Source organism: Poecilia latipinna, unplaced genomic scaffold (genome assembly GCF_001443285.1).
Source record: "Poecilia latipinna isolate Pla-1442-1.1 unplaced genomic scaffold, P_latipinna-1.0 Scaffold429, whole genome shotgun sequence".
Lineage (NCBI taxonomy): Eukaryota > Metazoa > Chordata > Actinopteri > Cyprinodontiformes > Poeciliidae > Poecilia > Poecilia latipinna.
The window spans coordinates 13,987-26,832 of record NW_015113045.1 but is presented as its reverse complement, the minus strand read 5'-3'; the positions used below and the strand labels follow the sequence as shown (position 1 = coordinate 26,832).

Here is a 12,846-nt window from a genome sequence, read left to right as displayed (position 1 = left end):
AAAATGTCATACTTGAAAACCATGTGTAATAAATCTCTCTGCAAAGAGTTATGATTTTAATTTTCTGCCTTGAATAACTGAAATGAGTTAACTTTTCAATAATATTCTAGTTTATTAAGAATCAGATATAAGAACATTTGGATATGCCAAAACGACACTGCATGAGTACAGACGATTCATTGTCCCCATTCTGGTCATAATGTTTTGTCTGTTCAACTTTGTTGAACTTTCTATACTTTATCTTTGTTGTCCTGAAGCCGCTTCGCTCATTTTCTCCTAATATAAGGAGCTTATTTCTGTGTGAACTATAATCTGTCTTTTTATGTTATTCTTGGAGTAATAACTTCTTCCATGCTGAGTGGCTTTAAAGTCTGTGCTGGTAAAAAAAAAAACAAAAAAAAAAACAGTTTCACTATGATGATACTATGTTAGCAGCATTTTTACCATGCTTTCTGCTTTTCTTCTGGGGTTATCTATGGGTGTGAATTCACACCCACAGAATTCACATGCCTATAAAGTCATCAGACACTAACATCTGTACTTTCCCATACTCTTTAAAGACAATGTGTTTGTAATAGTTTGACTTTTATGGATATCGTGAATTAGTATATACTTATCAATGTAATTATTTAACAATATTGATATTTTCTGGGTACTACTTGTTTAATTCGGGCTTTCAAAGCAAGTTCTCAAACTAAAACATCCAAATAATCAGTTCATAAATCAGCACAGTATAAACGCGAGCTGTAAAGTTGTAGCAGACGACAGTGCTGAGCGCGAAACAAGAAAGAAAGAAAGAAACACTTGATCCACATCCAAACGCTCCCGCTCTCACCTGCATTCATGCATTTTGCGCATGAATCACGTTTCAGGAGCCAGGTCGAAGCGGCGCGCACTGAATAGCTGCAGGAAGAGCGACACAATTATCTGTTGTTGCAGTCCTCACACACGCACACGCACGCAGGCACGCATACACACACACGCGCGCGTAGTAATTACTGGACTTTGCGCTGCTGCAGCCTACACGTGAGACGGAAGCTGTTCCCAGCCAGCGGCGCGCGTGCGCCCTGACAGCAGAGCGGAGAGGTTTTTTTTTTTTTTTTTTGCAAAGTGGCAGCTCCGGCTTCTCTCTCCAGACATCAGTCTGAAACGCAGCTCCACTGGAGGACACACTCTGCGCACCGTCTCCTTCAGCTATCCGGGTTTGAGCCGCCGAGCAACAAAACATCTCCTCCCCCCCTCCCTCCCTTCAAAACTAGAAAAGAGAAGCTCAGTGCTAGTTCAGAGGCTACGGAGAAGTGATGGATGAAAGAATACCGCACTTACAGGACAGGCAGTTCATGGAGCACGCAGATTTCCTGGGGTAAGAAAAGCTTTTGGAAAACTCAAAGTTGTTAAAAAAAAAAAAAAAAATCGGTGCAACCTGTTTAATTGCTGTACTTTTCTTTATACTTCAGGATGGATTTCCCTCCGCTTTACATGTGCAAATCTAAACGAGGCATAAAGCGAGAGGACAGTGGGAAGGTGCGCGCTGTTTCATTACACCAATCATGATTCTGAAGTTACATTAAAACCCTTAGTTAATAATTAAACTTATTATGACCTAAGGAAAACTGTTACATTTTAACTTCATCGCTATGTCTGTCAGCAGGATGCGTACAAGTTACCGCACCGGCTCATAGAGAAGAAGAGGAGAGACAGAATTAACGAATGTATTGGGCAGCTGAAGGATCTACTGCCCGAACATCTGAAGCTCTCGGTGAGATCCGGACACAGTATTGGAAAAAAAAAAGAAAAAAAAAAAGAAAAGAAAAGTTTTGACGCGCTCTGGAATTTGCGGACTCCACTAAAATTCTTTGTTTCTAACAGACGCTCGGTCATTTGGAGAAAGCGGTGGTGCTGGAGTTAACGCTGAAGCATCTGAACGCACTGACTGCTGTCACCGAGCAGCAGCACCAGAAGATCATCGCCTTGCAGAATGGTAAGAGACGCATGCCACTGGTTAGGTTGTAAACATTTAAAGATAAGCTAGATATTTTTGGAAAAACAATGTGCTTAATCATCCCCTGGGAGGAACTTCCCTAAGAAATTAGAAGAAAACTTGAGAAACTTCCTAAATGAAGTGACACTCTTTCAACTTGTTTCTTTCTTTCTTTTTTTTTAATTATTCCCCCCCCCCCCGCAGGAGACCGCTCATTGAAACCTCCCATCCACACTGATCTGGATGCGTTCCACTCAGGTTTCCAGACCTGCGCCAAAGAGGTCCTGCAGTACCTGAGCCAAGCGGAGAACTGGACCGCCAGAGAACAGAGATGCGCGCAGCTCATCAACCACCTCCACAAGGTCCTGGCGCAGTTTCAGCCGGACGCACCGCCGCTCCAGCATCAGCTGCCCGCCGGGGACGCGCAGGACGCACAGAAGTCCGACTGTCAAACCAACTGCGTCCCGGTCATCCAGAGGACCCAGGGCGGGGAGCTTAACGAGAACGACACAGACACGGACAGTGGATATGGCGGGGAGGCGGAAAAGAGTGACGGCAAAGACAAAGAGTGTGAGCGCAACAAAGCGGTGAAGATCAAGCAGGAGTTTGGAGATGACAGAGCGGCTAAAAAAACTAAAATGTGCTGGTCTGGGAACGCGGAGCCGACCAGACCAGATGTGGCGTTCATGAATTCTCTGATGGGATTAAGCGGTGTGGGACAGCAGACACCGATTTGCATGCCTTTCTACTTCATCAACCCGTCAGCCGCGGCGCCCTATATGCCTTTTTTCGACAAAAGCAACATTGAAAAGTACATGTACCCCGCAGCGGCAGCCCTAGCGTCCCCGTTTCCCTGGCTGTACCCTGCACACGCGTCAGCAGCGGCGGCCGCGGCAGCAGCGGCCGCGTTCCCCGGCCTGTCTGCGCACCTCGGAGCCGCCGCTCAGCCCAAAGACTCCCAGCTTCAAGATGACAGCGGATCACGCGAGGCAGAGGCGAGCTCACCTGAGGAGCACGAGGAAACTCCCGCGAGTGACGACGGAGAGGGTGACGTAGATGACACGTCCCCCGACAGCAAGAATAGCCCACAGGAGCAGCTTTCTGCCTGTCAGACGAGCTAATAAGTCTGTGTACCTCTGAGTTTCTGTATTTACATTTTTTTTTTAGTTATTATTTAGGCTAGTTTTAAAACGGGGAAGTTCTCATGTATACAATATCTTGGGGCAGCAGGGGACATTATTGTGGAAGCTCATCTCTGCCATTTGACAGTATGAAATGGAACACGGTATACCATAAATATGAGTTGAAACTTTATATTTATTAGATACAATATCATAAGTGGCTCTTGGTAGCTCTGTTGTCTTGCAGCAACCCGGGTTCAAATCCCAGTTTCGGCTGTTTTTGCACAGAGTTTGCATGTTCTCCCCATGGATGGGTTGGTTCTCTCTGGGTACTCCGGCTTCCCCCAGCAGCCCCAAAACATAATTGTGAAGTTAGTTGACTACTCTAACTTGCTCTTAGATATTGTGATGAACTGGAGACCATGCAAGGACAGGCTTTATAATTCCAAGATTCATTATCACACACACATATATATCTCCAAATTAAAGTCATTTATGAAAGAATAACATACATTTTTGACTTAATGTTAGAATTATGAAACTTAAAGTTCCGACTTTCAGTCACAAGTTTCACTTCCAAAGTCAAAATTATAAGAATAAAGTAAACATAACTTTGTGGGCTTTCAATATAATCTAATACAAAGTCATAATTGTAACCTGAAGTCATAATTTTAATTTGGGAGTCCTAATTTTGAGATTTCAAGTCTTAATTCTTTCATTTGAAGTTAGTATTTTGACTTTGTGTGTTATAAAGAATGAAATGCAAGTTTATTATTTCACTTTTAAATTAAACACATGAGACATAAAGTCATAATTTGGACTTTCAAAGTAAAAGTCATGACTTTTAACGTTAAAAATATGAAAGAAAGTCACAATCTGGTCTTTCAAAATTGAAATTGTGAGTTCAAGCTTTGACTTTGGAAGTCCTAATTACAAATTTTGAAATTCAAAGTTATGACAGTGTATAATTTTATTCTAAAATCTTGCCAAATAAAATATTTAAAGGCAGAATTTTAACTCTCTTAAGTAATAATTTTTGTCAAACAATTACAATAATGTCATCATTTAAATCTTGATTTTGACACATTCTGGGTTTAAGTCATTTTTTTTCCTCCCCAAAACATAGGCATGCAGTTTTACATCATACAAATGTATTCTAGAACCCATAAATATGACAATTGAGTTTTATAATTGTGACAGTAAAAATTGAAATTATGACTTTGATAGTAAAGTTATGACTTGCATAGTAAAAACCGTGCCTGAAACTCACAGTTATGACATACCATATCCTATTTTTTTTCTGAAAGTGGTGGGACTGGGCTTCCATACGGTTGTAATTTTGTGTGCCTTTTGCACTTCTGCTTGTTTCAAACAATCTGAATGACTATCGACAATGATTGACACTTCACGGCTGTGTTGTGATGCAGTTACTTTTTTCTTTCTTTTTTTTTAATCATCTTTGACAAAATATTTTGACAGGCAGTATTGGTGTCAAAAATGTAAGTCACCAACACGCTATGTCCCAACCAATGATACTCCTCATATGTGCATGGGTGCCTCTAGAAAGTTTTGAAATGGGATGGGAGAGTGGGGTGGGGGGCTCTAATAAACTTGTGTTCACACACTAAAACCAAAAGAGAGGCTTCATAACAGCACACAAATAAAGCTGTTTGGCTTGCAAATTTGTAGCCATTACCTTTGCCTCCCCAGGGCCCCCATGGTGGCACCCCTTGCAGATGTGGGAGCTGAAACTTACCTCGGCTTATAAATAAAAAAAGAAAAAAAAAATCAGGCGAACTCTGGTTGTAAATATTAGCCTGACATGTAAATGTGAGCTACAGGGATCTGGAGAAGATGCATAGTCCTCATTACCTCACTCCAATTTTGCATGGGGCTAGTTGAGGGGAAAATTAACTGGCTCATCTTGAAAATATCTGAGTGGGTCCCAACATGCACACCATGACATGTGCTACAGATCAGTTTTAATATTCAACCTTTGTTTTGGGAACAGGGCAGCAAGATGAGCCTGGTTTGCTGAACTTCATCTTAAATGTTTCTTTTGAATGCCAGTGCTGTTGGGGGACAAAAAAAGTTCACAAATCTGTCAGAATAATTGGAAGGCGAGACTCTCAAGGGTATTCTTGACCAGAATATTGTAGTAACCTCCTGTACCTCCAGGAAACATTGTAGGATAGCACCTTATAGATCTTTGATATTGAATGTACCTGTATTTTTCCCAATATTCCATGTAGGATGAGACGTTAAGTGCACTTTTTTCAGCTTTTAATCCCTTCAGTCACCTCATCATTCAGAAAGTCGATCACTGTAGTTCTTTGTTGTGTTTAGGTTTCTCTTTCAAAAAGACCCAGGTTAGTTTGTATTCATTTCATGCTGTAAAGTGCTGGCTGATTATTTTCCCCTAGTTTTTATTTCAAGCTACTTCATGGGAAAATGAAATTTGGAAAACCTGCTCTACGCTTCAGGCAATCATTACGTGAATCTGGGAGAAAAACTGTGGTCATTGCCATGTTAAGAACTTTTTCAGCTCCTCTTTTCTATTTTTACCAATTCCTGCAAGTGTAATATTGTTCTGTTTTTTAAAAAATAAATAAATAAATAAAGGTTTCACACGTGACTGAAGAGGCACAAACCTCATTGTGCTTCAGAAACATTTCAATGCTTTTGTAGGTTTTGCTTAGTTGGTTTTGCCTCAAAGCTCTTATCAACCTTACAAGTGGCATGTGTATTTGTTGTACATAGTTTTTTGCAATATACCATTAAGTATACATGTTTTGTCAATGTTGTAGAAGTCTAGATTTCTTCTTCTTTTTTTTAAAGATTTCCCTGAGCAACTGTTGCACTTTTCGTTGGCGCTTTACACGTATGCTGTTCTAAATTATTGCTGATGAGTTGTAAAATAAATATCAAAAATGAAACTTTATCAGAGTCATCTTTTTCTTGTTCATGGTCTTACAGGTAAAACGAGGTTGTACCAATGAACACTGAGCAGTTTTATGTTCTGTGTCGCTAATCTGTCCAAAACCAAGGACAATACTGAAAGTTCAGCAGACAAAGTGGGTTTGAACAATCATCTCCCCAATGTACAGTAAACCAAAGCTTTAAACAAAAATCATGTGATGAAAGGCTGATGAAAAAAAAAAAATTACAGTCAGTCTGTGCAGTCTGGTGGAAAAACAAGAAGCCTCCTCCCAGCTTTTCAGAATCTTCAAGCAAGGTCAAGACCGTTCTTTTGCTCTCTCCAGTAATGAGCTCACAGTTATTCTTTTCAAAACATTTTAAGCGCTTACCTGAACCCATTTCTCATCTTCTTTTTTTCCCCCCAAATAAGTCAGATACAATTCATATAGTACATTTTAAATTTTCAATCTTATTGCCTTAAGGCCTTTTTTTTTTTGAGTAAATCCTTCAAGATTGCCTAAAGTTTACTTTCATTCTCCAACCCACAGTTCTCACTAAAATCCCACAAACATCAAGTTGGTGGATTTTAATTTTGTTTGGCCTTTGGTGATGTTTCCCTACATATTTCTTTGAAGTTATAAAAACTACATAAAATATATGATTTTCTTCAAGAAGTATCAAAACGCAGTTACAACAAAAATACATTAACTTTGTGCACATTAATTGCAAACTTCAATGTATTTGTGCAGGATTTATATATGATAGACTAATACAAAGTAGTGGAGGAAATGGCAATAAAAGCACAGGAATGGGTTTAGCAATTTCTTTACAAATAAAAATCTGGAAAGTGTGATGAGTGTATTTTGTGGAGCCCTGCTGAGTAAAATTAAAATTTTTTGTCAGATATGGGTCCACAGGTCATGCAGCGATCTAATCTAATTAGAGCATTTTTCCACATGTTTACTGTTGATAGTTTAACCATTGAAATGACGTAACTAAGGAAATGGTCATTCATATACTTGGCTTAGAACCAGTTCAGGTGAGATTTTTGTTTAATGACATCCTTGGACTTGGTTCAGATGAATGACAGGAAAAAACAGAAAGGACTCATCAGTTGTTACTCAAGCAAATCAAGCTGCTATTTACAACAAAACACTAAAGTATGGTGCTGCTACCAATAGATACGATTTCTGATTATTTCCATTGTTATGTATTATACTTTTGAGCTTTTTATTTACTTGCATTATTTTTAGACAAATATGGTTCTTATAATTATCAAAACTTTAGACATTTATTCTGGATAGCCTCCTTTTGGTTTAATAACTGCAAACTATCATTCCTGTGGAAATGTCTCCCTCTGCTGGTGTAAAGCTTGAACTCTTGCTCTGGTCGATCAGTGAAGTAGAGAAAAGAAAGTAGATCACCTCTCATTTCTCAGGCCTCTGGTGTCTACCAGTTTCTAAAATAATTTAAACAGACAATAGATCCCATACTGTTGTTCTTCTTTTTCTAAAATATTTAAATGAAAATGGGAAAGTTATGCATGAAGATTGAAGTTCATTGTTCAAAAGTTCAAAGAACCACTTTGTACAGCAAAACATTGAAGTACCTCAGTAGTACCTCACCCACTTCAGGTTTCTGACCAATCACGCAATAGTTATTGATCTAGAGCTAATTGTTTTGTTCTTGTAGAGGATTTATGGCATTTCAGTCAGTTTGAGGTCTCGACTTTAACTTGTCGAGGTAAACCAGTGAAAATCATCATCCTGCCACCACCAAACTTGACAGTCAGTACGAGGTATTTGTGCTGATATGTTGCTTAGTTCCAGTCAAGGTGGTTCTGTGCATTTGAGTGAAAACCTCTCCACTGTGGTCTGAACAACTTAAAGGACATTATTTGAAAAGTATAGAGGCTCTTTCAGGTCTCACTCCAATGTTCCTTTTAAGAAATAATGAATTTTCTTCCTCAACTGCTTCAAGCAAGTAGTCCCTTTTCAGTGTCTTTCTCAATGGTTTTACAATTTAGTATACTATACAAGGCTTATAGAGCTTGAGATAAGATTTTAGTACATTTCTATGAGCATTGTATTGTCTATCACCATATCAGCTGATATGATAAATGGATTTCATTTGAGAATATTTTCCCCTTCTGTACAATGCTATACAATTGTTTGGAAAAGTCCCCATAACCTTTCCTAGATCCACTTGGTTAGAAGTCTGGGTGGTTTAATATCTGTCACCATAGTGCTACTTTCCTTCTTAAATAATAATAAAAAAACAGTATGTACTTCATATTACCAACACAGCTTTTCCCCTATTGGAATTCTAGTTTAATTAATTAATAACTGTGTGGCGTCTTTGGTCAGACCACCGTTTATTATGTCCTCAGTCATAGATAGTTCCAGCAAGCACCAGTCAGTCACACAACGTGATTTTATTCAGATGGTTTATTGAACCATGCAATCCATGTCATATCTGCATTCTGTTACAGCCATACACAACTGGCCACAATCTGCAGTAGATTAAGGCAAGAAAAACGAAACAAAAGTTATTTAAAGTTGACATCTTATTAGAGCTCAAGAAGATATGAAGTTGTAAACAGTGACCACAACAATGTGAAAGTTCTGATCCAAATTACAGTACACGTGTTCCAAGTAAAAAAAACAAAAACAAAAACAAACAAAGGAAAAACGATTAGAAACTTAACTGTTGCATGTAGTATTACGGTAACAATACAGTGACAAAGTACAGATCCTTCTTATTTAATTTGACATTCCTACAAAACACTGAAAGAAAGGTTGTAGTTTCTTCTGCTCATGTTGCATACCAGCACTGAATTCTACAGTTGTCTTGATCTCAACTAATGATTTTTCCCCCCCAACAACGCCCTCCGTAACACCTCCTCTATGCTGTATCTGGAAAACACCATTAACAATATGAGGATAAGGCACTTTGATGTGTTTAGCAGCTTATCTACAACCTAAGTGAAACTTCATAACTTGGCTTTTCTGCACTCACACACCGTCAAATTTCTTGAATCGCTGTCACATATGCAGACAAACATTCACTTTTCGTGATTTAACAAGTGCTTCAAACCTTCAAAGTCCCACACCACGTGTGAGCGCATGCAGACAAATGCACACAAGCCATTTTAATTACATACTCACACTCTTACTTCATGTCGTAGCTGCAACTGTCCACTTTATGACTACCACTGCCAGGTCGACCGATTGGCTTTGAGAACTCTCTGCACATTCAAAGATGGCTGCCAGCACAATCATGCAACAAGCTCAATCTTTGGCCACACACAATCCATAAGATAAACAAGCATAAAATACATTCAGAAAATATATATATATATGTATATATATATACTTTGTTGTTGTTGAACAACAACAAAAAAATACAGCTAAAAAGGAGAATTAACACTGGTTTAATATGCAGCCTTTACTGCAGGAATGCACAACTTCAGAATAAAATGCACTCACTGAATAAAGCTAAAGAGTACAAACATCTACAGTAAGCCTTCATTTTGGTAAGTACACACAAAAACATTCAGTAACAAAAATATGAACCATTTGTGCATAGTTTTAACTTGAACCAACGGAGCACAGGGAGGGATTGTTCACAGTTCTACTACAAACAAGTGGATCCTTTCACTTCAACGAGAACCAGACATTTTGCTGGAGAGAGAAACATACACGTACAAAGATTCTCATGGCCGCTTTCTAAAAGGCAAAAAGATGAATATAAATCATTCAGCAGGTAGTAAAGTGAAAGTACAATAAGTGGATATGCTGATGGAGGAGGTCCACAACAGCCAGACGTTTCAGAGCGAAATGGAAAACATGGATGCACCAGTCGGTAGGGTGCAGTGTTTTTCTTAATTTTTTTTTTTCCTGACCATACCTGCCAACTGGCGTTTTCTTCCATTAAGTGCTCAATTATTTCCATTCAGAGATTGTATGTTTACCATATCTTTACACCTCTCACTATCGGATACCTTCATAGGTTTAAAAACAAAGAATGCATAGTCTTGAGCTGCAGAGATGTCCTGCTTGGGGTCAGACCAGGGGGTCAGACGTAGATGCCCTCTGGGTTCAGGCCAGAGCTAAGAGGGTTGGCGAGGACGCGGAGATGGCTGGACACGGGCTGGGTGGACACAGGACGCTTCAGCGAGCCAGTCAGCGCCGCCAAATCTGACCAGGAAACAAGCAACAGAGAAAATAAGACTGCACTTCAGCTTTTAACTGAGCAGGACATTTTTTTATTCAGCAGTGAGATGGTGCACGTCAAAATTTAGCAAACGTTTCACGCTACGACACAGGGAAATGCATTAGAGAACTCTTAAAAGCGACACATATTCCACTTGACAATCACAAGGTTGACAATTTGACTAGTTTGTTTTTTGACCGCCTAACATTTCTAAATAGTTTCCTTTAAAATACATAATATCAATGCCGTATAAATTTGTCAGAAAATTTGAAAGAAGAAAATAAAAAATAAAAACACACAATGTTATGCACTCCTTTGGAGCCACCAGGGGGCAAGGCTGAGCTTTGCAAAAAGAGTGGAGTCAATTTTATGGCACAAAGAAAATTCATCATGCTCACTCTTCTGTGCAAGGTTATTAGAGGATAATCAAGCACAAATTAATTTACATGATGGAAACCATAACAGTGGGCGTGTCGTGTAGAATCCCACAGCAACAGTTTTATAAAAGTGGCAGAAAAAAAAAATCCTGGTCCAGATTATTTTAACAGTTTTGATTTAAAGGCATCCAAAAAAGTAATGGAAACTTGTAAATCTATAAACCTATCAGACACTTGCTTACTTTCTCTGTGCACTCTTGCCCATTTGAAAAAAACAGTGCATCATATTCAATATAATGAATTCACCTCTATAAATGTTCACAATAAAAGTGCTATCTTCGTAATTGCCTTTAACATGCCTGAGTATAAGTTAAGCGCATGTAAGGAACACAGTAATGATCCAAGGTGCGTTTAGAAATAAAAAGCTCAACTCGGTGTGTTTGTATGTACCGAGGAACTTATTGCTCACAAAAGCCAGTCTAGGATTTAACGAGGCATCAAGCAGGCATCCACCACAGCACCACTCACTTTCCTTTTATGTTGGCCAACCCCGATCATATGTGGACTGTTTACTGTTAACTGGTAAGTAGACAATTAATATATAGTTTTTCTCAATTTAAAGATTTAATTAGTGGCCTTTGTTGACTGCTACAATACAGGAAGTGGTCAGAGGAAAAGGGGTGAGGAGAAGACATGCAGCAAAGGTCTCAAGGTAGGCGATCAATCCCAGGACGCTCACATCAAGGACTAAAGCCTCTACTTCTTTAAATTTAAGTTCAGCTGTGATTTTATTCAGCCTTTCTGATCTATAAAAATGAGCTTAAAACAGAATGAGAATAATATGACTAGTTCAATTCACAGCCTCTTCTTCTCAGCTCAGATGGAAGCAGCAGAAACTGTTGAGTTAGCTCAGAAGGTTTTATGCAGTATGAGTATAATTAGTGCATTAGCCAAGCTGGCCTGTGAGGAACATGAAACATTAGGTCTAACAAACCAGCAGGGGGCCCTAAAAAAAAACAAACAAAAAAAAAACTCAAAGTTTGTTTCTCTACCAGGGTCGATCCTTCTCCTTGCACAAACTTTTTAAAAGCACATTTTAGCTTTTCTGCCAAGAAAGTATGATTTTCTTCAGCTTAGACGTTAAAAAAAAAAAATCACAAATTACCGAGTCATGGTATGGTTTTTAAGAACCAGCCTTCGCTTCCCTCTCATGGTGCATCGCTCTCATGAGGATCATCTGCTCTCTGCAGAGCCGCTGCAGCCTTCCAAGAACCACCACTTACACGGCAACAAAGAGCCGTACTGCATGTACTTTTCTTTACAGCTATTTTCTCCTTCCACATACTGACGCACGGAGATGCAAGACGGAACCGAGTCATTTTCTCTCAGCAGGTTGTCAAGAACTGCGGCCACAGAACAAAGTGCACCTTGATGGAGGAAACGATTTTCCAACGCTCCCGCTGAACCTTGTCGTCATTTTCACATGCGACACACATGATGTCTTTTTAAATCAAAGAGCACCGTTATTCTAAAACAAACTGCGGCAGGTCAGATCACACGGCATCTCACTGAGCGCTTCATAATTTCCTGAAAGAGGTTTTAACTAACACTTGAAGACACGTTTCATTACCTGAGCCAGAGCTGCTGTTTGCACAGTCCTCCTCCGTCGGTTCAGCGGGCAGCACTGTGACCTTGGTTCCAGTCTGCTGGATGAACTGCTGCAGGTTCACCTGCCGCAGCTCCTTGGTCAGCTGCTCCAGCTCCTGCTGCATGTCCTGAAACAGCAGCAAGGAAAATGACAACTCGCACTGCAGAGAACCGAAGACAATTTGAATCTGAGACTTCAACCCATAACTGCAAGCTCAATATCCGTGCCACTGATTCCGAATGATTTTTCGCAGAATGTTTATAGCGCGTTTATTGTTCGATAGTGGTATTTAATTACCAGAAGCACATTTCATTAGCTCGAGTGCCAGAGATTTCAATTCTCTTTAAACCGATTGCATCAAGTTGTTGTTGTTTTTGTTTTTTCAGCAATCCCTCCTTCGAAGCAAGCGAGTTTCAGCAGTGGAGAAGAACCCGGCTCAGTGTGAGCCATCAGGGTTTAGAGTGGTCAGAGCAGAGAAACAAAACACAGCAGCAGTGGGCCAGAGGTATTTTCTAGCTTGAAGAAAATTTTTGGAATGTCAACTTAGCAACTTGGGTAAGTAATAAAAACAAAATGAAAACTTTG

General features: G+C 39.6%; 2 protein-coding genes across 2 annotated transcripts in view; one reads left to right on the top strand and one right to left on the bottom strand.

The window, feature by feature from the left end:
* Nucleotides 1–1,222: 1,222 nt before the first annotated feature.
* Nucleotides 1,223–3,280, top strand: bhlhe41 (basic helix-loop-helix family, member e41). Its single transcript, XM_015038080.1, has 5 exons — nt 1,223–1,363; nt 1,458–1,524; nt 1,652–1,759; nt 1,870–1,981; nt 2,186–3,280. The coding sequence occupies exons 1-5, from the start codon at nt 1,302–1,304 to the stop codon at nt 3,100–3,102; spliced, it is 1,266 nt and encodes a 421-aa protein (XP_014893566.1). The 5' UTR covers nt 1,223–1,301; the 3' UTR covers nt 3,103–3,280.
* A 5,170-nt stretch (nt 3,281–8,450) lies between these two features.
* The window catches only part of rassf8a (Ras association domain family member 8a), a 17,366-nt gene continuing 12,970 nt past the window's right edge, over nt 8,451–12,846 (bottom strand). Inside the window, exons 4-5 of the mRNA XM_015038076.1 lie at nt 12,244–12,388; nt 8,451–10,220 (exon numbers count right to left, since the gene is read on the bottom strand). Of these exons, the coding sequence (XP_014893562.1) occupies nt 10,099–10,220; nt 12,244–12,388 (267 nt within the window). The 3' untranslated portion in view covers nt 8,451–10,098. The remainder of the gene's footprint in view (nt 10,221–12,243; nt 12,389–12,846) is intronic.

Bases quoted from the DNA above. Each gene is read 5' to 3' on its own strand.
- bhlhe41 (XM_015038080.1), top strand. From the start codon at position 1,302: ATGGATGAAAGAATACCGCACTTACAGGACAGGCAGTTCATGGAGCAC. The intron at 1,364-1,457 runs GTAAGAAAAGCT...TTTATACTTCAG, and splicing joins GAGCACGCAGATTTCCTGGG to GATGGATTTCCCTCCGCTTT. The intron at 1,760-1,869 runs GTGAGATCCGGA...TGTTTCTAACAG, and splicing joins CCGAACATCTGAAGCTCTCG to ACGCTCGGTCATTTGGAGAA.